At 40.3% G+C, this 27,220-nt stretch overlaps 1 protein-coding gene across 1 annotated transcript in view; it reads right to left on the bottom strand.

The window, feature by feature from the left end:
- SNX6 (sorting nexin 6) overlaps positions 1-26,982 on the bottom strand; it is a 30,084-nt gene extending 3,102 nt beyond the window's left edge. Inside the window, exons 1-12 of the mRNA XM_035109543.2 lie at positions 26,881-26,982; positions 26,645-26,692; positions 16,619-16,723; positions 15,944-16,054; positions 13,935-14,056; positions 12,363-12,486; positions 10,632-10,727; positions 8,012-8,117; positions 7,012-7,087; positions 2,152-2,191; positions 1,536-1,622; positions 502-661 (exon numbers count right to left, since the gene is read on the bottom strand). Coding sequence (XP_034965434.1) covers positions 502-661; positions 1,536-1,622; positions 2,152-2,191; positions 7,012-7,087; positions 8,012-8,117; positions 10,632-10,727; positions 12,363-12,486; positions 13,935-14,056; positions 15,944-16,054; positions 16,619-16,723; positions 26,645-26,692; positions 26,881-26,886 — 1,081 coding nt within the window. The 5' untranslated portion in view covers positions 26,887-26,982. The remainder of the gene's footprint in view (positions 1-501; positions 662-1,535; positions 1,623-2,151; positions 2,192-7,011; positions 7,088-8,011; positions 8,118-10,631; positions 10,728-12,362; positions 12,487-13,934; positions 14,057-15,943; positions 16,055-16,618; positions 16,724-26,644; positions 26,693-26,880) is intronic.
- Between the last annotated feature and the right edge of the window lie 238 nt (positions 26,983-27,220).

Here is a 27,220-nt window from a genome sequence, read left to right as displayed (position 1 = left end):
TAAAAGTTTGGTATTCTATTAATACAATACAGAAGTGGATAAGACAATCCTACCTAGACCCAAGCACATGTGACTCACTGGATTCTCACTTTGTTTTAAATTCAGAGCTGCTGTTGGATTTAAGGATTCAATCCATTAAATGCTACGCGTATCTATGGGCAGAGATGTCCGTCTAGCAGTATTAAATATCCAAGTCATGTGAACTGGCATGGCTAGTGGATCATAGTGCTCATACATGAGCAGTCTTCATCAGATTAAGAAAACTTCACATATTTACGCAATTCTATGCAACCAGCCTTTGCATTTTGATATAGGAAATAGCACAAAACGAACTTTCAAAATACACCACTTTTTCTGTGTGTTGGTTTACACTTTTACAAGGGGATTTTTAATAAAATCAAAATGAGTTCTAATTCGTTTATATCTGAAATGATAAAATAAGCTATTTTAAGAAGTATATATAACTTTAAAAACTACCACGTTTCAAGAATGTTCAAATACCTTGTTTTGCTGATTCAGATATTTTTTCAAATTTCTGACAGAAAAGTTGCTGGGTAGTTTCAGCTTGCAGCACATCTTTGTTCTTCGCTCTTGCTTTGTCCAGAGCCTTGTTAGCATTTTCATAATCCACTAATGACCTAGATCTTCTATACAGAAGGTCCTGCAACGAATAAAGTAAGTAATAAAATCTACAGATTTTCCTCCTGGCGACAATCCTCTGGATTAGCTTTTCAGCAAGACTAAGGGACACTAATTACCCATGTGTGTGCACAGGTGTATGTGAGTATCCAAACATATATAGGGAAAAGGGGAATAATGCTTTGGTGGTTCTACCTTCTTGTACCAAATATATTATTGCTAGAGTAAAAATATATTCAGGATTACACATATTCATTTTAGGTCATTAGTTAAAGCATATAACCGTTATCAGTTTTCACTGAGCTACTCTGATATTAATTTAGGATATTCATACCCCATCTTCCAATTTTAGCAATATTTTTATTTACAGTATTTGCTTATACTGTATTTAAAGTCAAACCTCGGTCGTCGAACGTAATCTGTTCCGGAAGCCCATTCAGCTTATGAAATGTTGCAGCTTCTGGTTGGTTGCACAAGTTCCCTGCGTTCAGCAGAAGCCGCATGGGATGTTTGGCTTCCAAAAAACATTCGAAAACTGGAGCATTTACTTCCGGGTTTTCGGCGTTCGGGAGCCAAAACATTCCAAAACAGAGGTGTTTGGGATCCGAGGTTTGACTGTATATCATTCCTTTCTTCTATCATTCCAAGGCGGCATACAAGTGATGATCAACAGGCCCGTCAAAGCACTGACCAGACCCAGACCTGCTTAACTTCAGCTAGGCCACTCATCTGTTACTGTATCAAGCAATACTTTACGACCTTGTGCTACTGACTGATAAAAATCCAATATAAATCCTTTAAAATGTTCACTCATCCAGTTAGATCATTTTCTTTAGATGTCCTCCAAGGTGCCCTTTTAATAAAGCATACTTTTAACAGTAAAAATATAGATTCACCTTTGCAGCTTGTGATTCTCTCAGATAATATTTCAGAAGGTCTGAAAGTTTAAGGTCTTCATCAGCAGACACTCGTGCCTCTATTTTCTACACCAGAAAAAAATATTTCAGAAGCAATACTTCATGTAAATAATCAGTAGATTATACTTTAGAATGCACTGCAGCTATAGACACACAATACAGGTGAAACTCGGGAAATTAGAATATTGTCGAAAAGTGCATTTATTTCAGTAATGCAACTTATTTTTTATTTTAATTTTTACAAATGCTTTCTTTTGGAAATTCCACAGTAATAAAACAAATAGTTACAATAATACAAAAATAAACAAACATCGCTATTACATTTCATTAATTCCATTCCATTTATAATTGACCCGCCTAACGACAAATAATTACAATTACAACAAATAAAGGCTTGACATATCTTGCTTTGCATGTCATGCATCTATCTCATATATCGGTTTCACCTTTTAAGTTGCGTTACTGAAATAAATGTACTTTTCGATGAAATTTAAATTTTCCAAGTTTCACCTGTACAACAAAGGCAGACAGTATAGAAAACGGAGGAACAAAAAACCAATCCAGTTGAAATATTATAATCCTTCATAATACATACCCTTGTTTTGTCAAACAACTCTGATACTTTCAGGAAAAATCTGTGAATGGAAAGTGAATTGTGAATGGGTTTAGTCCATATCTGTGCACTAAAAATATTATTTCTAGCTTGACTATTTGTTCCATGTAGGTGGGATTTTGCCTGATGAGCAGGAAAACCAATCACACACAAAAACAGTCTTGGTACCTCAAATAAAGAAGAGGGGAGAAAGAACTGCTTGCCAGAAAGGTTCCTCACCCCTGCACTACAGAGACAGAGGCATCACTTTCTCACGACAGAGGCTACATATGCTTGTGACTCTTCCAGTTTACCAGCTTCTTTGGGGCATATCTGTTTGCATAGCCTTGGAACTATCAATTCCATTAAATACTTCTTATTAAAGTGTCAAAAACAGATACATATAAATGAACATTTTTACTTAGAATGGTGGCTTATTTTGGACAAGGGTGAACAGTTTAAAAGGAATGTATTTTTACCCATATTCTCTTTGTAACCAACAAGATGCTCAAACTTTTTCAATGGTAACATTAAAGGGACCCCTGACCATTAGGTCCAGTCACAGACGACTCTGGGGTTGCGGTGCTCATCTTTCTTTACTGGCCGAGGGAGTGGGCGTACAGCTTCTGGGTCATGTGGCCAGCATGACTAAGCCGCTTCTGGCAAACCAGAGCAGCACATGGAAATGCCGTTTACCTTTCCGCCAGAGCAGTACCTATTTATCTACTTGCACTTTGATGTGCTTTCGAACTGCTAGGTTGGCAGGAGCGTGAACCGAGCAACGGGAGCTCACCCTGTCTCGGGGATTCGAACCACCGAACTTCTGATCGGCAAGCCCAAGAGGCTCAGTGGTTTAGACTAACTCAAATGTTTCTTTCTTACTGAATTTGCAGTTAATAAATGGCAGACTAGACTAAAATGTACAAGAGAGCTGTAATCTTGTAACCCAGGTAAGTTGAAGGAGATCTAAAAGCGAAAGGGAAATTGTTAGCTATAAAGAATAGTATTCAATGCTAGTCCTACTTAGAGAAGACCCTCTTAAGTTAAGGAACATGGCTAATCTAGGTTCATTAATTTCAATGGGTCTACTCTGTGTAGTACTTAGTTGAAGACAATCCATACTCCTACTAAGCTTATTTCAGTAACATTTTCAATGAATTATCATCATAGTAGGGGGAAAAAATCAACCTCAAGCAGAAAAACAGAGCTCATCTCCTTTGTTTGTGGGCAGTTGTAAAAGTTATTTTGCACATGTTTTTATTGCTACTCATTACAGTTATAATCATGATGGTACAGGTTAGATGCAGATAGTAAATTCCCCACCCCACTGCCTTTCCAAGTAGACAAATGGGCACAGTTACTTAAAAAAGCAACATAAAATATTTAAAGCTCAACTGAAAAACAGCAGAATCATAGCAGCAATACGATATCCACAGATCAGCTTCCGGCCTAATACTAGACAAGAGAGCAAGGGTATGACCCAACAAACATGCAAATCCAGATTATATCCAAGACAAGGTAATGCTTGCTGGAGACATTGACCTTCAAAGCTGTACCAGAGAAGGTGGGCCTAGCATATATATTGAAGCCTGGGGTTTTTAACATCACTTTCAAGACCTCACATAGGGAGACTTAAGCAGTGAAATGGACAGTACACCTAACTATCTTGATCACATCTCAAAAATCCAGCACTAGGTACATCAAATTGGAAGACTTCTGGATAGGATACCATAGAAACTCTGTGCCCCCTCACCCATCAGGTCTGCTACACTCAAAATGCAAACAGACACAACTGGAAAATACTAACTTCACCCCCATTCAGAATCAAATCCTGGATAGCAAATATGCCAGTGCTGACATAACATTCAGCAGCAAGACTTTTAGACCTAATAGACTGTAGATATGATAGCTAGGAGAAGAAGTTGCAGCTACAGCATTTCCAATGGATCTGTTCTCCCCTGTGTAGTATACAGTACCCAAATCATGGTTCCCACTCAGAAAGCGTATCCTACTCATTGTTGCTAACAGTCACACTCAGAAGAGGGAAACAGGCCATTATAAAGTTACTGAGCTAAAACTGCATCCAAAAATTACTAAGTGAATGAATGTTACTCTCAAAAGTACCTTCCTAATATGGACAATACAGCAAACAGCTGTTTATTTTGAAGCCAACATATCTGCAGTTTGGGTTCAATTTTTAAATCCTGTACATTGCTGTTTTCTAAATATTATTGGGTGAGAAATTGCAAGTCATTGACTACACAGACCAGTTATTGAGTGGTCATGTAAAACACTAATTTAGGCCAATGTGGCAATTAGTGTTTACTGTTGTATATATTCATTCTGATTTTTTCTTTTATTTCTCCTGTAAGCTGCTTTGAATGGATTTCTGTCAGAAAAAGCTAAATAAAAGTAAATATAATTTCAAGTCCTACACTTGCAGAAGTATTGCTTTTTATTAAATTTTCTAATGATATCACAATAAGATAGTGATAATAATTACAACATTACCAGCACAGTTCTTGATCTTGCAGTGCTGCCCACAACTCCCTCTCTATAGTCAGAAAGATATTAGGCAAGGGCAGTGTGGTCCAAAGGGCTAGGCAAATGAAACAAGAGTTTGTCTCAGCTTCTGCCTCTCCATTCCTCCATTTGTGTGACCAGATAAAAGGCTCAAGTAAAAGTCAAATATTTAGGCATATCCCAAAATGCCACCCAAACATCAGAGCATTTTGCATGCAGGGCATTTAATCTTCTTAGTCCCAAGCATTGTAAAATTAATAAATTTCAAGCTCCACATAATCTAAGCAGGCCAAGGCAATACAGTGGTGCCTCGCTTAACAAATGCCCTGCTTAACGAAATTTCCGCTTAACGAAAGGATTTTTCGAGCGGAGGTTGCCTCGCTAGACGAATTCGTTTTATGAAAAATTCGTCTAGCGAATTGCAGTTTCCCATAGGAATGCATTGAAATTCAATTAATGCGTTCCTATGGGCAAAAAAATTTCAAAAAAAATTCAATGCATTCCTATGGGATTCGCTAGACGAATTTTTCGTTATAAGAAAAGACCCGTCGAACGAATTAAATTCGTCTAGCGAGGCACCACTGTACTAGGAAAATATGACTGGTTTTTGTATGAAGCTCCTTTCAGCTTTACAAATAAACACTAGTATAAACAATTGCTTCCATCAAGATAGCACAGAGGGCAAGAGCCTTTTTCAGGGTTACTAAACAGACTTAAAACAAGTCAGGGCCAAAAGTCAGAAAATTAAGATAACCTATGGTAGCAATGTTACAAGGCTTCTGCAGCTTGCAAATATGTGTTAGACTTGCATTTTTAAGTCTTTGTATTTCAGCAGTTTTTACACTGATAAAGTGTTTTTCTGCTGTGATTTATTTGCACATGGAAAATTAAACAGAATTTGCGGCCTTAACATTCCTGGAATTTGAGGTCAAACAAAGTAACAAGTCCTCTTTAGAATCAAAACCATGGGGGGAAAGTCACATAGCTCAGCTATCTCACTTGAAGCACATAGGCCTTAGGGAACTGGAGGAATAGGGTTTTTGCACTCTTCTAAATATACGGTATGTATGCATTTTATGTTCTGGAATAGGGTGGGGATGATAAATGGACTCATCTATGTTGCTAGCTGCCAAATACTGTGGTAAATAGTGCATTATCTGGTTATTAGCCTAATTCTGTTTTGGCAGGGGGAAAGGGAGTTGATTTTTGGCTTAAAACAGCCAGGGTTATTAAGCCTACTAGCTGCCTTTGGGAAGCATATCTAACCACTGATTCAGGCCAGAATGAAAGTACAGAATTAGACAAAGATCTCTTGACATACCAGAAAATGTGGCTCTCAGGTTTAGGACCAAGTTACACTACAGTTTTATGACAAGAACAGGAGCAGCTACACACAAATGCGCAAACAGATTGAAATCTTAAGAGATACCACTTTGATGACTACAAACAACTGTAGGAGCTCAATATGCCTGTCTCAACAATCTGAAGAAGCCCAGAAAAGTACCAGAATCATGAAATGAAGGAAGAGTAACTTACTAGTGAACTTTTATTCAATTAAGAAAACATTTTTGTACTATGAGTAGTTTGAGTTTGCTCTACATTCAGAGGCCTATATGTCTCAGTGTTCCTATTAAGAGAAAAAATTAAGCAGGTTGGGATTCACAGCTAAGTAATTCAATACCTTTATTTAGTGATGTGAGGTGAGAATATTCTCTGCTAGAAAATTCTTTGGAGGATATTCTCCACAAACTGTAAATTCTAATGTAAGAACCAGTTTTACAACCCACATTTAAAAAATCCAGTAAATAATAACTCAAACTGTGATATTGGCAGTGTAACTAATGAATAATGATTTTTTTTGATCCAGTTATGTTACTGGGCATTGTGTCATTCACCATTGGCAGTTCTGAAATGTGAGCTATAGAAAACTTTTTTAAAAAAAGTTTTTTAAATGCTATTCATTTAATTTGATGAACATTTGTATTTCAACTATATGTAATAGCCTTTTTTCTATTTTGGTGTGACCTTATTCTTAGCAATTCTATACCCTTGGCCATACAGTATGATTTTTTTTACATAAAGTAGATGATTCTTTTATGTTGTTATTCTGAGGAAAGCAAACACAGTAACATCCTGCCACAATTCCCTGCTACATTAAAAAGTTATTTCTATTCCCAACGGTCACCACATTAAAGGAGGTAAAACACCATGTGTGTAGGAAACAAACCAACCAGATGCCATCTTTGAAAAACAAGAATGAAGTACCACTAATATTAGGTAGACATAACTTTACAAAATCCTGTTCAGGGTCCACGTTTCATAATTTTTTAAAATACTTACTTGCATATATCTGTGGAATCTTGTGTTCCCAATGTATACAATGAAGAGCCAATTCTATTGCAGTCATCTGCAACATCTGGAAAAGAAAAAGCACTCCAATTGTTTCATTATGCCACAAAAGGATTCCAAAACACATTACCATCAGACAATGCACTATACTCCAGCTTACTTTCCAGTATCTGCAGGACCCAAGTCTGTAATCAATACTGTATACAGTAGTAGATGTGGAACTAAATAAATGTCATATTGCTTAAGCTTTGCCATATTTGCAAATCACACATTTGCAAACCCCTGATGGAATGAAATTTGATTGTAGGAGTTAAGCATACCATTTGGCATCCTGGGAATCCTATCTTAATCAATTTAATAATGCTGTTTAAAGCTACCCTATAAACAGGAGTGATCCATTTTAAAGCCCAAGAGTTTCTGTAACTCCCAAATGTGTGGATTTGAGGGAAACTGCAGCCTGGCCTCATTCACATGCAACAAGTCATGATTTGTTTTAACCATGGGTTTGGTTGAACAAACAAGGTGAAAAGTAACGGTGGCTTGTTTGCCTAATGTTGGCTCATGAGACATAATAAACCATGATTAGCGCAGGCCAAGTGTCATCAGCCCACTTCAAATAATGGTTCGGGTGCATTTGGAAATTCAAACAAACCACAGTTAAACTAAACAAACTATGGCTTAGGAATGTGTGTGTGGAAACTCTGCAGTGCAGGGGTAGGGGAAGTGCCAAAAAGACAAGAAGGAACAGACTTCTGTCTGTATCCTTCAACATCTGGTCTTACTTCCTCTCTATTTATCTCATCACCAAGTCATTAATATTCCTCTGTTATCCCAGATATTATTTTCCTTCCACAGATATTCTAGAATCAGTATGCAACCTATAAACAGATTTATGCAATTTTGCATCATTTATACCAAGGTCCAAAAATGGGTTTATTTGAAATGTGTCATCCATCCAACATGGCTTCTGTTCCAAGAAAACCATACTTACTTTTGTGGGATCTTGTCATTTTATCAGACTTCATAGAGGAATCCTTGACACGGTTGTGGTACTCTACAAGGAATGTTCTTTCATGTTCAAAGAAGTCATCTACATCCTGCGTAACAATACAGAATCATTTTTCAAGGATGCAATTAGCCATTGGCATCCTTGCCTACAGCAAAATAGAACTGTCTTAACAAATGAGGAAGCCCCAGGACAAAAAAGAGCAACAAGGTGGCCGTAGTTCACTTTACAAAAGGAAGGAAGACATTCAATCGTGGTAGCTATGAGACAAGACCAATAAAAATAATCAGCCTGAAATTAGTTTACATGCTGGAAAGCTTGGGTAAAGGGGAATAAAAAATATTCTCTTGGCAAAAGAGGCATCAAATTTAGCACTAGGCATCTTTCCCTGGGAAGGGGATTTTGCAGAAGGCCTGGGGAAGTAGAGCTTGGAAGGACCTCTAAGAGTTACTTTACCAGGCATGTGGAACCAGTGGCCAACAGTAGTTTTTAAAACTTGCCAGACTCTATGCACTATGCACTAAAAAAATTATTCAGTTGTCTCTTCATGTCTGATGGGTCACCATGGGAATGGTACAAGAAGTTAAAATGCATCAGTAAAATTCTCCATGTACTTCCCGGAAGCTAGGAGATATGCAGAGAGTGTAAGATAGGCATCCCCAAACTATGGCCCTCCAGATGTTTTGGCCTACAACTCCCATGATCCCTAGCTAACAGAACCAGTGGTCAGGGATGATGGGAATTGTAGTCCAAAACATCTGGAGGGCCAAAGTTTGGGGATGCCTGGTGTAAGAAATGGCTTGACCTGAATACTATGGCACTTGATCAATATCAACATAGCAGAGAAGCAATTTTTTTGCAGCACTCATCAATACTGAAAGGTTGAGGGATAGAAACACCAAAAGGTAATATTTTTATTCACTGGGACTATGATAGTCCACGAACTTTTCAGGTGAGGGTCAACATTCCATTTGGATACCACATTTTGGCATGCAAATCCCTGAAGCTTCAATTCCAGTATGGGAAACTCAGTGCTGTAACAACCGTATTATGTGTGAGTTTTGTAATCATATATTATTTTAGTTGCATGTATAAGACAAGGAAAGTATTAACTGAGGTTATTTCCTTGGCAAGCATTTTGTTGTTGTTGTTGTTGTTGTTTAGTCGTTTAGTCGTTTCTGACTCGTGACCCCATGGACCATAGCACGCCAGGCACTCCTGTCTTTCACTGCCTCCCGCAGTTTGGTCAAACTCATGTTCGTAGCTTTGAGAACACTGTCCAACCATCTCGTCCTCTGTCGTCCCCTTCTCCTAGTGCCCTCAATCTTTCCCAACATCAGGGTCTTTTCCAGGGAGTCTTCTCTTCTCATGAGGTGGCCAAAGTATTGGAGCCTCAGCTTCACGATCTGTCCTTCCAGTAAGCACTCAGGGCTGATTTCCTTCAGAATGGATAGGTTTGATCTTCTTGCAGTCCATGGGACTCTCAAGAGTCTCCTCCAGCACCATAATTCAAAAGCATCAATTCTTCGGCGATCAGCCTTCTTTATGGTCCAGCTCTCACTTCCATACTTCAGTACTGGGAAAACCATAGCTTTAACTATACGGACCTTTGTCGGCAAGGTGATGTCTCTGCTTTTTAAGATGCTGTCTAGGTTTGTCATTGCTTTTCTCCCAAGAAGCAGGTGTCTTTTAATTTCGTGACTGTCACTATCTGCAGTGATCAAGGAGCCAAAGAAAGTAAAATCTCTCACTGCCTCCATTTCTTCCCCTTCTATTTGCCAGGAGGTGATGGGACCAGTGGCCATGATCTTGGTTTTTTTGATGTTAAGCTTCAGACCATATTTTGCGCTCTCCTCTTTCACCCTCATTAAAAGGTTCTTTAATTCCTCCTCACTTTCTGCCATCAAGGTTGTGTCATCTGCATATCTGAGGTTGTTGATATTTCTTCCGGCAATCTTAATTCCGGCTTGGGATTCATCTAGTCCAGCCTTTCACATGATGGCAAGCATTTAACAGATAGATTGATTGCATGCATGGAGAAAGAAGCTCTCTAGAAGGCAAAACCAGTTAAGAACCAGCTTGCAATTTCTACTCCTGAAATAATTGCAACTGCATATTCCATCAGGAGAGCCACAAAGATCCAACACTGCCCAAGGAAACCACTCCTGAGCAATGTCCCCTCTAACTCCCACAACACAGCCTTCATAACTGTTTCTTGCAACATGCTCACAATATGACTAAAACCTGCCACTTTTTAAAAACGGAGATGTTCTGTAATATTACTGTTACATGGAATACAAATAATCTATGGAAACTTCTTGAGCTCACTTATTGGCTACTAGTCACGATGACTGTGTACTACTAGTATCTGAGACGGTATGCCTCTGAATACCAATTACTGAAGAGCATGAGAGGGGCAGCGCTGCTGCCCTCATGTCCCGCATCTGCCTGGCTACTATGAAAGCATGATGTGGGACTAGACAGGCCTTTGGCTTGATCCAGCAGGGCTTTTCTTATGTTGGTATCTTGCCGCATTGTCATTGGCAAATCTGTAGAATATTCACAATGGAGGTACAAATATATTAAATGGCTAAATAGGAATCACCTTTACTCCAGAAACGATCACACCATCTGCAGACTTAACCATGTTTTTGAAGAAGTCTTCAAGTTTCTCTTTCTTATTTTTGCCACGGACACTCAACTGAAATACAGAAAAACACAACATCTGGTTACTATGTTTCCTTTCTTTAGCATTCTTGCATCTAATTTTGTGTTATCCCGAATCCATTTTATGGTTGTGTGCTACAAAAGTATTTTTTTTAAAAATAAAATACTTAGTCTAAGCAACTTTTGTTTTCAGAAAGTCAAAATACAATAGTAAAAGTAATTCTACATACAGATCAGTGGGATAAACTTGGATTAAATCCTGTTACTTGTTGTTGGCAGCTAATTTAATTATGCTTCTTATAACCTTTCTGTCCTCAATCTACTGCCAATCAGTTAGGAATATCAGTCCACTGGTTGATCTAGCTCAGGATTGTCCTAGATCAGGGTTTGTCCACCTGGTCCCTACCGCCCACTAGTGGGCGTTTCAGGATTCTAGGTGGGCGGTAGGGGGGTTTTATGGCACAAGCTGAATCCTCCTGCCATCAAGCACTGGTGGGTGGTAAGGAAATTTTACCATCAAGAAAGATGCATTAGTGGGCGGTAGGAATAAAAAGGTTGACTACCCCAGGTCTATATCCATGGTTCCCAACATGGAGAATATAGACCAGTGGTTCCCCAAAAAGGCTGGGAACCACTGGTCTATATTGACTGGCAGTGGCTCTCTAGGGTTTCAGACTGAGGTGTCTGACCCCCAACTTGTACCTTTTTCATTGCTATCACACCAAGTCAGTTTTTCACTGAGCTATCCATCATGAGCAAGATCTGCCCTGTAATGTCACAGCCAGTTCAGACCCCATCACTGCATACGTGAAATTAAGATTTTTGTCCTGGTCTGCATCATTTTACAATTATAATGAATCCCAGTTATATTCTATGTCATTTTAAATGTGTTTGTGGAAGGGGGCTTATTGGTTTGTTTTTGTTCTTGTTTTTATTATGTATTTTGTGTTCTTTTGTATTTTTATGTTGTGAAGCACCCTGTGATCTTTGGATGAAGGGTGCTATCTAAATGAAATAAATAAATAAAAACATTTTGCTTCTCATTCACCCAGTTGCAGAAGATTCTTTTGGAGATTTCGATGGTCCTCTTAAGCTATCCTGAGCAACTTGCTGTTGCTTGAAAACACATCTGCCTCAGGACTTGCTTTTGAATTGAGATCAACCATAAGCAAGTTAAATAGCACCCCACAATTCATATCTTTGGGGGAATCCTACTCCTTAATTTCTTCCATTGGGATAATTGTTCATCTATTCCTACTCTGTGCCTCCTGCTCTTTAACCAATTTCCAGTTCATAAGAAGACCCGTCCCCATGAGAAAGTTTAGCTGTTGATAAATGACTCTGTCAAAAGCTTTTAGGAAATCCGAGTTAGATCACCTCATCAAGATGGCATACTCAGAAATTCTAAAGGTTTAGAAAGGCAAGGCTTGTTACAGAAACTATGCTGATGTTTCCTCAGCTGGATTCGTTATATACATGCTTAATTCTATCCTTAAACTCTCTATTTAAATTCTATCCTGCCAGTCCTCAGGCCATTAGTTTCTCACATTGTATTTGAAAATAAGGGAACCTTTGTTCTTCATCTTATTTCAAAATAAGATAAACTTAATTATAAATCTTATGACACACAAACTGTCATAAATTGCTCCAAAGAATGAAATATACTCACATCTTGATTATATTCCAAGAAGACATGGAAATTTAAGTCTTTTCTCAAAATGGGATGAGCTGCTACACGACACAAGAAGACTTCATGCATGGCTACGGTCTTCTTGAAGATTGCCAAATACTCACTAAATATTTAAATACAAACCAACAGCAGAGGTACAATTATAGAAGAAGAATTTCTACATTAAGTACAAAACATTTCAGCCAGTAACTTACAACAGACTGTTGACTTCCAAGGACAATGCAGTATGTTGTATTTAAAAGGTTAAGGTAAAGGGGCCCCTGACCATCAGGTCCAGTCGTGTCCGACTCTGGGGTTGTGGCGCTCATCTCGCTCTATAGGCCGAGGAAGCCAGTGTTTGTCCGCAGACAGCTTCCGGGTCATGTGGCCAGCATGACAAAGCTGCTTCTGGCGAACCAGAGCAGCGCACGGAAATGACGTTTACCTTCCCGCCGGAGCGGTCCCTATTTATCTACTTGCACTTTGATGTGCTTTCGAACTGCTAGGTGGGCAGGAGCTGGGACCGAGCAACGGGAGCTCACCCCGTTGCAGGGATTCGAACCGCCGACCTTCTGATCAGCAAGCCCTAGATTCTGTGGTTTAACCCACAGCGCCACCTGGGTCCTTATGTTGTATTTAGCACCCATCCTTTTTTTTGGCCCATGTTGCTATATCACGATGTTGCCATTACAATGGGAGCTACAAAAGAAGAAGAACTGCACTTTCAAGGTCTACACTCTATGCTTCACAACTCTATAGCCATAATTCACATCCCTCAGACCTCTAAAACCTCCCTGTATTTCAGTTCTGGCAATAATATAACAGTGTTTCTGTGCTGTGAATGTATTTTATGCCCCTGTCCTTTCTTCGTGTCTCTACCACCTATTATTTGCTGAGGTCCCTGCTTTCCCCTGCTTTGATATACAGTGGTGCCTCGCTAGATGAAATTAATTCATTCCACGGGTCTTTTCTTATAGCGAAAAATTCATCTAGCGAATCTCATAGGAATGCATTGGATTTTTTTTGCCCATAGGAACGCATTAATTGAATTTCAATGCATTCCTATGGGAAACCGCGATTCGCTAGACGAATTTTTCGTAAAACGCATTCGTCTAGCGAGGCAACCTCCGCTCGAAAAATCGTTTTGTTAAACAGAAATTTCGTTAAGCAGGGCATTTGTTAAGCGAGGCACCACTGTACTTCCTTTGGCCCTTGTGAACATTTGCTATGCAAATGTTGAAAATAAGTTTATAAATAAATACATACTCTCAGAATTGTTGCAAGTCTTAAAACACTGCATCAAATTCATCCAAGCTAGTATAGGATTCAAAATGTTATTACATTCTTTTTTTAAAAAAAAAATATGTAGCTTCTTTTGCATTGAGCATCTCCTCACCCAACCTTCCACGCTTCTCACCATTTTTGCCATTACATGTACACCTTTCATCATGATAATTCACTAGTTACTTGCTTGGGGTCATTGCTCAACTCTGCTTCTTACAGTGGAAGTGACTAAAAAGTACTAGAAAGCTGAAAGCTGAAAGCACAGGAAGTACTAAAATATACACATACGCTTCTAGTTCTTGCTTCATCTTGGTGAATTCTTCCTTAGTCATCGATCCTTCTCCTTCACCAAGCTTCTGTAATTTCTCTCTTGAGGCATCAAAATCAGGCCTCGGTGGTGCTGGTGGAATCTGTCAAACAAGTACATCAGAATGTACTTCTGAATTGTCAAAGCAAAAACTTTCTGAACCAAGATACAATAAGCTGCTTATGAACCTGGATACAAATATTTCTCTCCATGTGACAGCCACCTTCCTAGGTCTCATGCCATTTAAGTGGAAGGAGTTCCTAGCTAAAACAGAGTATATCCTTCTGCTCCAGCCTACCCTATCCCTTTAAAGAACTGCTGCCACCAGATAAAATGCCACCAGACTGGCTACCTGCAAATACAGACTCCTTCTGCCTTTGACAGGCCCCTCCCACTAGGCTATAGGTAGTCATGGAGCCCCTCAGACAAGAGATGTGCCAAACTTCTCTTCTGTAATAAAATTCCCTCTTCCCAATTGAAACCCAGGGCCAGTTCCGGGCTTCACAAATTAACCTTATAATTCCCCAATGAACAGACAAGAAAGATATTCCACACACAAGGAAGATATGTATCCCCATACTGTATAATATATAACAGTCGACCCAATAGCTCTGTTGGTAGAGTACGAGACTCTTGATCTCAAGACTGTGGATTTGAGTCTCATGTTGGGCAAAGGTTCCTGATCTGCAGCGGGTTGGACTACATTACCCTCACAGTGCCTTCCAACTCTACAATTCTGTGATTCTATAATTTAACATCAAAAAATTGAGTGAATCCTAAAAACCTCTCTCCAGTATGTATCAAAGGAGATGGACATATTGTCCATTCAAGTAAGGTCCATATAATAGTCCTGGGCAGTAAAGTCAAATTGCTTCACACTCCATGCCACCCAAGTTGTTGTTGGGGGGGGGGGGATGTTACCTCATGATAGGGTTAGCTGTGCATATAGCTCTGAAGTGTTATTTTTAAAATGTAATTATTTGCTTGTGCTATACTTAAAGCTGCTGTGCTTGATTCACCTATTCTAATTAGTGGGCTTCTCAAGGTTAGATTCAGTTCCTAATATTACTTTTAATATTTAACAAAAGCACTTTTAATGTTTAACAAAGCATTAAAACCCAAAACGATCAGTATAAAGTTTTAGAACAGCTAAGCATCACACATTCACATACCTTAGTACAGCGAGCTTTTCAATAGAAATTATTCTTCTTGGCAGTTCTGAATTTATTTAGAAGTATTCCAACAAAAATCAGACAGGATTACAGGAAAGTCTATACCACAGACAAGTAACTTTTAAAAAGTCACTGCACTTTAAGTCCTAATCACTTACCAGTGACAAACCACAACATTCAAACACAATGTCAAATCTATACACAAACAATTCACAATCCTCAGAATTTTTCTACAAAGTAAAATTAATGAGACCATAAGTTACACAATAGATAAACCTCAAGAAAATTAGTTGAATACTTTGCTGTGCAGCAGCAGCAGCAGAACAAAGGTCAATTGCTAGGCCCAAGGAGACCCCCCCCCAGCCCTAGTGCACTGACACATACAGGCCTCCTGCACTTAGATGTCACCCACTATCAGTGTTATTATACAGCTATTCTAGCGAAGCAACTATTCCAAGCAAAAAGTTTTGAATGAGAGATCAAGGCACCAACATCTCCTAAGGAGAGATATAAGGACCGCTAGAGCAGTCCTGTTCTTACAGGTGCTGGAGCAATGGTTCATCAATTAACTACTACTCCAAGACATAACACAGCTGTTTTAGAGGGTGCCCTGCTCTGCCCTACTTGACAGAGTCTATCAATTTTGCTGCTGTGGGCATTAGTTTCCCACGAAGAGGCAAGTTCCTTAAAGTTGTAAAGAATTTCATGATTCACTTGAAAAGCTAGTGCTTCTTTACTTTTCAACAGGAAATATGGGAGTTCAGTATTTCCTTTCGTCAGATCCTCCACTTACAACTCTTTGGAAAATAAGCACTTACAATGTAGCCTGCATAATCTTCATTCTCCACAAAGGAATCATGAAGCCAAATAAACTCTTCATGTTGTCGGACAACTGAAAATTCATTTTGTTTAAAATTTGGTAAAGAACTCTGCAAAACAACAACAAAAAATGAAAGTAGTAAATGACACGAGGTAAATATTCTATCACTTAGTTTTACTGCAAAAAATTAAACACTATCTTTAATATATGAAATGCATACAATACTCAGAAAAGCAATAACGTACTTTCTGCCCCAAAACAAATATTTAAAAACCTTTTTGCTAAATTGTGTGCCTCAGACACAATAGATGAAACTAAGGACAATAGAAAACATGCTTTTCTAACAGCATGTTGGACTACTTGAAAAACTATATTTTAAAAAAACTGCAGCCAATCAAATCAATATTTTCACATACATGATTGTATGCGTATTTTATACACGATCAGTACACCACATATAGAGCTAGAATTTTTGACAGACCACAAGTGTGTTTTTCATCCTAATCCTAAATATTTTTATGTGATTTAGTCCTGCTGAAACCAAGAGAACTGATATCTAATAAATGTGATTGTGGCCTTGAATGAGAAGCTATTATTTTGTCTGTTGATAGTTTTATTTTTAAAAAAATTCATCGAACAGAAGTAAAATACCTAGACCTCAAGCTGGTTTTACCTTTGTATGGACGGTAAACTTCACTTTGTCCCTTTCACTAAGGGCATCAGAAATATCCACTTGCAAGGCAGCATCAGTTTGCAGATCTACAGTGACTGCTCTAAGCTAAAGAAAAAAAGGAGTTCACATTTATTTAAAGCCATAAAACAAGATTAACGGAAGTTCAGATTATAGTTTTGTATGCCCTTTAGTTTTAGAAATATTACAACAAAAGGAAACATTGTAAGTCATAGAGTAGGTGAAATTAGTGTAATATATAACTAAGCACTCTCCATTGATTTTCTTTTTAGCTTTAGTAAGCCAACATAAAATGCAATCCTATTCAGAATGTTATCTAAAGTCCCTTTCAAACAATATGGTAGGCACTCCAACAATTTACCTATGCTGAATTCCAAGCGTCTCGGGTTTGTTTGTTTTTTAAAAAGGGCAGAGCACCAAATGTGGGCAGAGCATCAAATGTGAATTTTAAGAGTTTTACCATAGGCTAGTTTCTATACGCACTCTCACATCCTCCATCTAGGCATGTAAAACCCTGACTGGAGTTCACAGACATATCCCAACCAAGCAAAAACCCTCAAGGAGGGAGCAAAGTAGTGAGGGGTGCAGTCCAGGGAAATGTTCTGAAGGCCAGATAGAAGCTGGAGGGCTGATGTTCCACATCAATGAAGTATATAAACAATACATATAGCAACTAATTGAAAAGAGATAAACATTAATGCACAACGCTCCATGGTTTTCCAACTCTCTAGAGTGGACAAATTACTCCCAACAGCCATTTTTATATTTATTAACCTAAGAGGGCCATATTGCTGCATTAACCTTAGAACTGTAGGAAAAATGCTTTCCAAAAAACCCATTCTTGGCCAACCACATTAGTTTTCATGGTGCAGTGGATTTATACTGGAAAGGGGGCTTAGACGGTCCCATAAATGAAGCTGAAGGCACACCTCTTTACCATGACTTTTGACACCTGAGATGTGGGTGTTTTCAGGATCCATCCTATCCCCATGACTGTAATTTGTTTTTACTGTTTTAAATAATTAATTTTAAACTGTTGTAACCTGCTTGTGAAGGGCAGGTAATACATTTAATTAATAATAGGAAAGGGTCATAAACCATGTGTACTTGTTTCTCCAATTTTAAGTAGTCAGGAAGGTGATGATAATAAACTCATGGGTCTTCTGGTGAGCAGGTCTGCTCTAGAGAAACTTAAAGGCCTCACCTATCTTCATGCAGCTGCCTCTTTTAGCACTTGTACCAAACATCCTAACGAAGAATAATACTACTCATCTATACATTGCCAGCAGTTCCCTAATCACATTCCCAGAAAAAAATAAGACACATGAACTAAACATTAGGGAGGCTTTTAATGTTTAATAGATTATTGTGTTTTATTTTTCTGTTGGAAGCCACCCAAAGTGGCTGGGGAAGCCTGGCCAGATGGGCGGGGTATAAATAAATAATAATAATAATAATAATAATAATAATAATAATAATAATTATAGCTTTGCTTCTTTTTGAAAGAAATGCACAATCAAATTTACATAACCATAAGAACCTCCTTTTAAAAAGTTACCACATAAAGCTTTGCACTAAGTGCACAGAGAACTGCATCCCTGGTCCAGACCTTTCAGTAAGAGCCCACATTTTCTTTTCTTCCAAAATAGTTTCCATGCATAAATCAAACTTGACATTTTATAATGTGTGGGCTTTGCCTTTGGTCAGAAAGATTCCAGTCCTATTTTTTTCTGCTTCTCACACAGCATCAGATCATATAATAAAAGTTTTAATATTGCAGCAGTTCAGTTAAAGCACAATGTAATGACAGCACTTTTGTCATCTGCAAGGATAAGTATCCTACATTAACCTGTTTCTACAGAGCACTGTAACTGGACTTTTAAAACAAAGGTTCTGGGGTGGAGCTGCAGGTATGTATGTGTGGAAACACACAAGACACAGAAAAAGACTTCCAAAGGCTGTATGTAATCCTAAACAGTATTTCCCAGTTCCACTGTACTCAGTAGGACTTACTTCAGAGTTTCGAACCAGGCTGTTAGCAACAGGAAGCTCCACCCTAATGAGCAGTACTCTAGCCTCAAGAGACCCTAAGTGCAACAGCAATGTTTGTTCAAACATTGAATCTTGAGCCACATTTATACTCCAGCACTCTTGCCTGCATCACTCAATACATTCTCAAGACCAACTGCTAAAATAATTTTGGTCTGGAATGATTAAAAAAAGAAAACCTTTAAAGCACCTATTTTTCCCACTTACAGCAACAAAGGAAGTTTCTTTGGTATCCTATGTTGAGCACTATGCCACTAGTTCAGCCCATGTTGCATGCTACAGTACTGAACGTATATGTTGTTGTTTAGTTGTGTCCAACTCTTCGTGACCCCATGGACCAGAGCATGCCAGGCACTCCTGTCTTCCATTGCCTTCCGCAACTGAACTTATATACCCCAGTTATTTTTTACCACTAAATCCTGTTTAGGTGGCCATGATGCTGCCAAGAGTGGACAACACTATGCAAATCTAACGTAGCTCTTCTGTTCTCATAAATGCAGCGATACAATTGCAACTTGACACTATTTAGGAGGACACTAATCTAAATGCAGTTGCCAATATTTTTACCAGCTTCTGCTCCTCAACCTTTAATAGCGATTTATCTGCAAATGTTAGTAGATGATAGAAGCTTTCACAGGCATGGAGGCGAGCACTATCTAGTCTATTTCTGCATATCAATATGTACTTAAAGGCAGAGTAGCAGGCATCTGTGCCCAGATGAGCTAGAGCATGGGTAGGTAACCTCAGGTCCAGGGGCCAGATCCAGCCCAATCGCCTTCTAATTCTGGCCCGCAGACGGTCCGGGAATCAGCATGTTTTTACATGAGTAGAATGTGTCCTTTTATTTAAAATGCCTCTCTGGGTTTATTTGTGGGGCCTGCCTGGTGTTTTTACATGAGTAGAATGTGTCCTTTTATTTAAAATGCCTCTCTGGGTTATTTGTGGGGCATAGGAATTCATTCATTTCCCCTCCCCAAATATAGTCTGGCCCCCCACAAGGTCTGAGGGACAGTGGACCAGCCCCCTGCTAACAAATTTCTCACATACAATAGTATAAAAAACCCAGATATTAATATTAGTACTCTGAGCAAGTGGGCATTTTATAGTTGTTTCAAATGCAAGGTATTAATCCAGAACTTGTTAGCGTGCATTTGGAAGATAATGCACCCCCTGCACCAACATCCCAGACACCCCTGGGATTTCTAGATGCCCCCTGACCACAATTCCACCCTATAAACAAAGGGCAGGACAATCTATCACGTAGTGGGATATCCTGATTATTATAATAATGTTGTGTGGAACGTTGTCATTGTGTAAGATATTGCAGTTTCACTTTGTCCAAATGCATGAAGCATTACCCTCAAGTGGCATATATATTCATGTAGTGATGCTGAGCAGAATGTTTTCCCAAAAGAAGTTTCCCAAGTTCATTAGTAACAATGGATGTCAACTTTAAATACAACATTAGACAAGCTTGGCAGTTTCAAAGTGCTTGTGTGCATTTTGGTAAAGGAAGGTAACTAAACATGCTAAATTGCATCACTCTCCATAAAGTAAGGCAGTCCAACTTTTCATACCAAGTGGGCCGCAAGAGTACTTTGACACGGAACTTGTGGGTCATACACTTGTTGCACAGGGTTTGGGGGGGGACGGGGAGTTGTGAAAGTGCTAACTAGACTTTGGGAAGGAGATGGGAGGAATCTAGGACTACTGTATATCAGAACCCTCATGCCTCCTTCCCAAAGCGCAGCACCTTGCTTACTTGGCTTTGGGAAGACAACATGAGGATGGGGTGGTGGTGGCATCAAATGTTGCTTAAGGACACCCAAAAAGGTGTAGGGGGCTGCATGCAGCCCTTGGGCTGCACGTTAGCCCACCCTGCCTAGAGCGTTAAGAAATTTTTCTGATGCAAAATTCTTTTCTGGTACAAATTACTTAAATTCACATAGGATTTTCCCCAACTTGCAGCTACCCGGAAAACATATATCACTGTATGCAAACACACAGAGATACAAAAAGAAAATAAAATTCTGTAAGCATACCCCATGGTCCTTCTTTGAAGTCTTAATTCTCCTGAAGCGAAACACTTTCTAATCAGCATAGAGAACAAACTGAAAGTTGAAGGAACTCAGTGAACTGTTAGAGAATAACTTACTGTCCTTCTGAGTACCAACTTAAGAACAATGCACTCAGTTCACCATATGGAGTTGGAAACCTCTTTCCAAATAAACGTGACTCAACGGATGGTCTAGCAATACAGAAAGAAAAGCTGAAACACAAACATGACTTGTAGAAGCAGACTAGAAGTCAAGTGGAAATTGAGAAAAGTCTGTATTAGGGAATATAACGGGAAAAGAGCAGAAATAATTCAATTATGCAAAACTATTAGCAACACTGGCAGGTATTTTTAAAGAATAACAAGAGCAGCCTTGCTAGGTCAGACCAAATATACATCTAATTCCTCATCCTGTTCTCACAACGGCTAAACAGATGCCTATGGAAAGACTGTGAGTAGGAGCTGAATGTCACAGCTTCCGCACTGGTGATACCCAGAAGCATGCTACTGACCGAAAGAGGATCTTTCCTCTTATTCCACAACTACTAAAGTAAGTAAGTATACCATGTTGGCTGGGTCACCTTTACTGTATCTATTTGCTTATTGACACTTTTCAATAATTCTAAAAGGTTAATGAGACATGACTAACCTTAAAGAAGGCATGCTGGTTCTATTCGTACAACATTTGTTCCATATGCTAAGCCAGGGGTGGCCAACTCCCAAAGACTGCGATCTACTTACAGAATTAAAAACTGGCAGTGATAAACTGGGTGTTCAGATCAAAGTTGTTGAGCTTCATAAGAGGAGCCCTGTTTTTTAAGGGTTTGGGGGGGGGGGAAAGAGGAACCAACAAATCGCTGGGGAAACAGCCTCACTGAGTAAACTCCGTCTTCTCTTCTACAGATCGTGCAACAATGAAGGACGGGGCGAGGACAGGTTCGATTTTTACCAACCTTTTAATGTACCCATTATTTAGATTGTTAAGAAAGCTAGGACACCTCTGATGTTTCTGAACACACAATCCTATACTGAGTAAGGAGATGAATAGTCTCTCTGGGTGACGTACAGTAGAATACCAGTTTTGGAAATGACCTCACACACTTTTTCTTCCCAACATATACTAAAATATGAAGGGAAAATAGACAAATGTAGCAAACTAAAATAAGTTCTGTGACACTTTAAAGACCAATAGATTTACTGTGACATACGGTAAATTATGTGACTAAGATACCCTGTGGTCTATGAATTGCTGGACAGTGTTTTAGAGAGCATTTTGCAATTGGAGGGCAGAGGTTCTTTCAGATTCCAAAACAGTTTAGGAACGAAGTCTCTAAAACTTTCAATGGCACATACATTATTGAATCAGAAATTAAATACTGTGAACATTCACAGCCACATGTAAAAAAAATCTTACTAGATGTAGTTACACATGAATCCTAAATAAATTAAGAGTATGGCACGATGTCATTTCAGATGCAGCTATCATAAAATGATAAAATGCATAGGCACATGTGGGAGCAGAAGCTGGTTAATGTGAGCCTGAAGCATTAGTTGAGATTCTTGCATTGCAGGGGGTTGGACTAGAATAATAGAATCTTAAGGGTTGGAAGGGAACCGAAGGGTCATCTAGTCCAACCCCCTGCAATACAGGAATCTCAGCTAAAGCATCCATGACACATGGCCATCCAATCTCCGTTTAAAAGCATCTATGGAAGGAGACTCCACCACCTCTCGTAGGAGTCTGTTCCGCTGCTGAACAGCTCTTACTGTCAGAAAGTTTTTTCGAATGTTTAGTCGGAATCTCCTTTCTTGCAACGGAAGCTATTGGCTCTAATCCTACCCTCAAGAACAGGAGAAAACAAGCATGCTCCCTCCTCCATGTGACAGCCCTTAAGATATTTGAAGATGGCTATCATATCTCCTCTCAGTTTCCTCTTTTCCAGGCTAAACATACCCAGCTCCTTCAAGTTCTCCTCATAAGACTTAGTTTCCAGACCCTTGATCATCTTGGTTGCCCTCCTCTGCACACGTTCCAGCTTGTTAATATCCTTAAATTGTGCTGCCCAGAATTGGACACAGTATTCCAAGTGTGGTCTGACTAAGGCAGAATAGAGTGATACTATAACTTCCCTTGATCTGGACACTATACTTCTGTGATCGCAGCCTAGAATAGCATTAGCTTTTTTTTGCTGCTGCATCACACTATTGACTCATCTTAAGCTTGTGGCCCACCAAGACCCCTAGATCCTTTTCACATGTACTGCAAGTAAGCCAAGTGTCCCTCATCCTATATTTGTGCATCTGGTTCTTCCTGCCCAAGTGCAGAACCTTACATTTGTCTCTATTGAAATTCATTTTGTCAGCTTGTGCCCAGTTCTCCAATCTGTCAAGCTCATTTGAATTCTGATTCTGAAACCTCCTAGTTTGGTGTCATCTGCAAATTTGATGAGCATCCCCTCAATTCCTTCATCCAAGTCTTTTATAAAGACGTTGAACAATAACGGGCCCAGGACAGAACCCTGTGACACCCCACTTGTCACTTTTTCCCAGGATGATATTTGGTCAGTCAACCAGCTACAAATCCTCCTAACAGTTATCTCGTTCAACCCACATTTTACCAGCTTCCTCGTGAGAATATCATGAGGGACTTTGTCAAAAACACTACTGAAATCAAGATACACTATGTCCACAGGCTTTCCCTGATTCACCAAGTTTGTAATTCCATCAAAAAAGGTAATCAGATTGGTCTGGCATGACATTTTTGAGAAGCCCATGTTGGGTCTAAGTAATCATAGCATCCTTTTCCAAATGCTCACAGACTGTTGAATTATCTAGATTCAGGTAGGTAGCCGTGTTGGTCTGACACAGTCCAAATAAGTAAAAAAATTGTCCAGTAGCACCTTAGAGACCAGCTAAGTTTGTTCTGGGTATAAGCTTTTGTGTGCATGCACGTCTTCAGATACCTGAAAATGGGGACAACATTTGCCCACCTCCAGTCTGTAGGGATCTCACCTGTTCTTCAAGAATTCTCAAACAGAAAAGGCTCAGAAATTACATCCGCAAGCTCCTTTAGTACCCTTGGATGCAGCTCATCAGGCCCTGGGGATCTGAATTCATTTAAAGTAGCTATGTGTTCTCTTACTACCTCTTTTCCAATCTTGGGCTGCAGCTCCCTCCCTTGCTTTCCTTTTGGGTGAAGACAAAGACAAAGTAGGTGTTGAGCAGTTCTGCCTTTTCTCTGTCACCCAACAGCATTTCTCTGTGTTCCCCATGCAGAGGACCTACAACTTACTTGTTCTTCCTCTTACTTTGGACATAGCTGAAGAAACCTTTATTATTTTTAATTTCTCTTGCAAGCCTGAGCTCATTCTGAGCTTTAGCCAGCCTGACTTTCCCCCTGCAACTGTTGACTACTTGTGTTTACTCCTCCTTTGTGATTTCCCCTTTCTTCCAGTTCTTATACATTCCCTTCTTAACAAATAAGTTACAGTTCTTCAAGGTTCTTTAGATTGTTTTTTTAAAATTTAATATGCATAGGTTTTTATGTCCTACCCTTAGCTGGATATATTATTGATTTTTTTTATTGTTTACTTGTCTAAATAACAATTTGAAAATGAATTTAAAATGTACACCAAGTTTAAAAGCAAATAAAGCGAAGGATAAAATTAATAAGAAAGTAAACAATGGTCTGGCAAGTTTTCTAACATTAGTTTAAAAGTTTGGGGGTTTTTTACACATACTTTTGGGATTACAAATATTAAACCAACAGAAACATGAGACTCCCCAAACTGTATCTGACAGAAAACAATGGCAGAATCAAGAATCACCCACCATAGCTGTCCCATGTCAAGCTAGTCAACTGCTATGAGACAGAATAGTTTCCTTCAGCTTAAGTGGTTTATGGTTTTTGATCATTTCCTGCTTAAAAATGCATGTGTCGACTATCTAAAACATTTTAAACCACTGATTATTGTTTATATATTTTCCTCAATGGACACATGACACTAATTCTTTACTTTTGTTTGAAAGCCAGTTTGATTAATCTCCAACTTTTGGGGTCTGTGGGTACACAAACTGACCATTTCATGTAAGAAAAACTGGTGATGCTCAGAACTTGCCCCTCCCCCAACATCAACACATACTCCAGACCGAGTACAATACAGACAAAAAAGCCCCAAATGAGGCTCTTCCCCAAACAAAAAATATGACTCAAGTATAAATATAAAAAATTGTGAAAGGGATGGGGCATGGAAATGCTCAAGGACACCCGGTTGCTTACAGTCACCATGTTATGGACTCCAGGGTGTTGGACTTAGGTTGGGCTAAGAGATGGTGAAAGTCCCAAGGTCAACCAAAGAGTTTAATGGCTGAGTAGAGATTTCAACCTGGGGCTCCCCTGCCTATTCACAAGTCTGTTATGAGGACAAAATGAGCAAGGAAATGGATGAATCCTGGGTACCACCTGGAGCTCTTTGCGGAAGATGGGGGGATATATAATAACAATATATATACGGTGTGTATATACACACACACACACACACACACACACACACAGTACAGTGGTGCCAATGCTAGACGAATGCCCTGTAAGACGAATTTTCCACTATACGAATAGGTTTTGCGATTGGAGGTTGCCTCGCAAGACGATGAGTTTTTTTATGGCCACCGCTTCGTCTTGCAAAGTGTGGCCATAAAAACCTCTGATTGCAAAACCTAAAGGGGCATTCGTCTAGCAAAGGGGAACGAGCTGCAGCACAGAAAGAAGGCAAAGGAAGATCGTTACACGAATTGACCCGTGGAACGAATTAATTTCGTCTAGCGAGGCACCACTGTATATATATAAAGGTAAAGGGACCCCTGACCATTAGGTCCAGTCGTGACCGACTCTGGGGTTGCGCGCTCATCTCGCATTATTGGCCGAGGGAGCCGGCGTATAGCTTCCAGGTCATGTGGCCAGCATGACAAAGCCGCTTCTGGCGAACCAGAGCAGCACATGGAAACGCCGTTTACCTTCCCGCTGTAGCGGTTCCTATTTATCTACTTGCATTTTGACGTGCTTTTGAACTGCTAGGTTGGCAGGAGCTGGGACCAAGCAACTGGAGCTCAACCCGTCACAGGGATTCGAACCGCCAACCTTCTGATCAGCAAGCCCTAAGCTCAGTGGTTTAACCACAGCGCCACCTGGGTCCCCCCCCCCACATATATAAAACAATAACAATAACAATAATTTTCTACCGTAGTCAAAAAGTATTCGGGGGGGGGGGGAAATAGCTTTAAGCTCTTTCTGCATTTCTCAACAAAAGCAAAGGCACACTGCCTACCAATCCAATCCAAGAGGTTCAAACTACACCCACCGGTTTAAAGTGTGTCGCTCTGCAAAACTGACCAAAAAAATAAAATTAAATCAACCGGGTAGCTGCAGCAACAGCAAAAGTGTTTGCAGCTAGATATCCCGTTCAACCAACGGGGGGTTTATAATATCTCAACTGCCTGCCGTGGCACTTTAAATCGGAACGCTATACGGATTCGATTTTAATATTGGAGAAAATGATAACGCTTCTGTATTTTAAATCCGAGAGGAGAACTCCGTTAAGAGTCACCAGCGTCAGCTCAGGATGATGGTGCATCCAGACCACCCCTGACAGCGCGGAGTTTTCAGGGAACCGAAGCTGGGCAGGAGGAGGAGGAGAACCGGGTGGGGGCGGCGAAGCCTCCCGGGAGATGATGATGCCGCCGCCGCCGCCGCCGCCGCCTCACTCCCCTGGCTTCCCCACCCACCGCCCCACACTCCGAAAGGGTCTAAGAGCCCCACACTTCCTGAAGGAAACCTGTTCTACCGCCCCCCAGCCCCACACCACTCCAGGGAAGAAAGCCCCCTCCCGTCAGGGGCGTCCAGCACTTACACCTCGGTCCTCCTCGGAAAGGAAATCTGGGCCGTCGTCCGAGCCTTCCTGCTCCGAAAAAGAAAAGGGCGGAGGCGGGCAGCGAAGGCGAGAGAGACCGAGGCATCATCCACCGCAGACAGAGAAAGAGAGAAAGGGAACAGGTTAGTCACTCCGGCCTCCGACCCCGCCGCTCTCCCCCCGGCCGCCCCTTCCCACCTCACCACGGCGGCGGCGGGAGCTCCGCAGGAACCTACCATCATGGCTGCTCCCAGCCCTCAACTCCGTTCCCTCAGCAGCAAGCGCAGGCCTAGCCCGCCAGGCAGCCCAGACCGGAGGGGCGGGATTAAGGCGGGGACAGGCGGCGGCAGCAGCGAACAAGGGGGTTCGGCTGAGCTCGAGCTCGGCGTCGGCCGTGGGTGTCCGTGGCAGCGTCTTATTTCTGGGCGAGTGACGGGCATGTGGAGAGCATCGCGCGCGCGGTAAGTGAGGGTTGGAGGAGGAGGAGGCAGCAAGCCATGCTTCGCGCAGTTAAGTATGTTTAGGACAGGAACAATAAAAGGAAACACGCCGTCATTTCTCCCTCAGGAATCTTAA

This window comes from Zootoca vivipara, chromosome 1 (genome assembly GCF_963506605.1).
Source record: "Zootoca vivipara chromosome 1, rZooViv1.1, whole genome shotgun sequence".
Taxonomy (NCBI): domain Eukaryota; kingdom Metazoa; phylum Chordata; class Lepidosauria; order Squamata; family Lacertidae; genus Zootoca; species Zootoca vivipara.
Note: the sequence above shows the minus strand (reverse complement) of the source record. Positions and strands in the feature narration are given on the sequence as shown.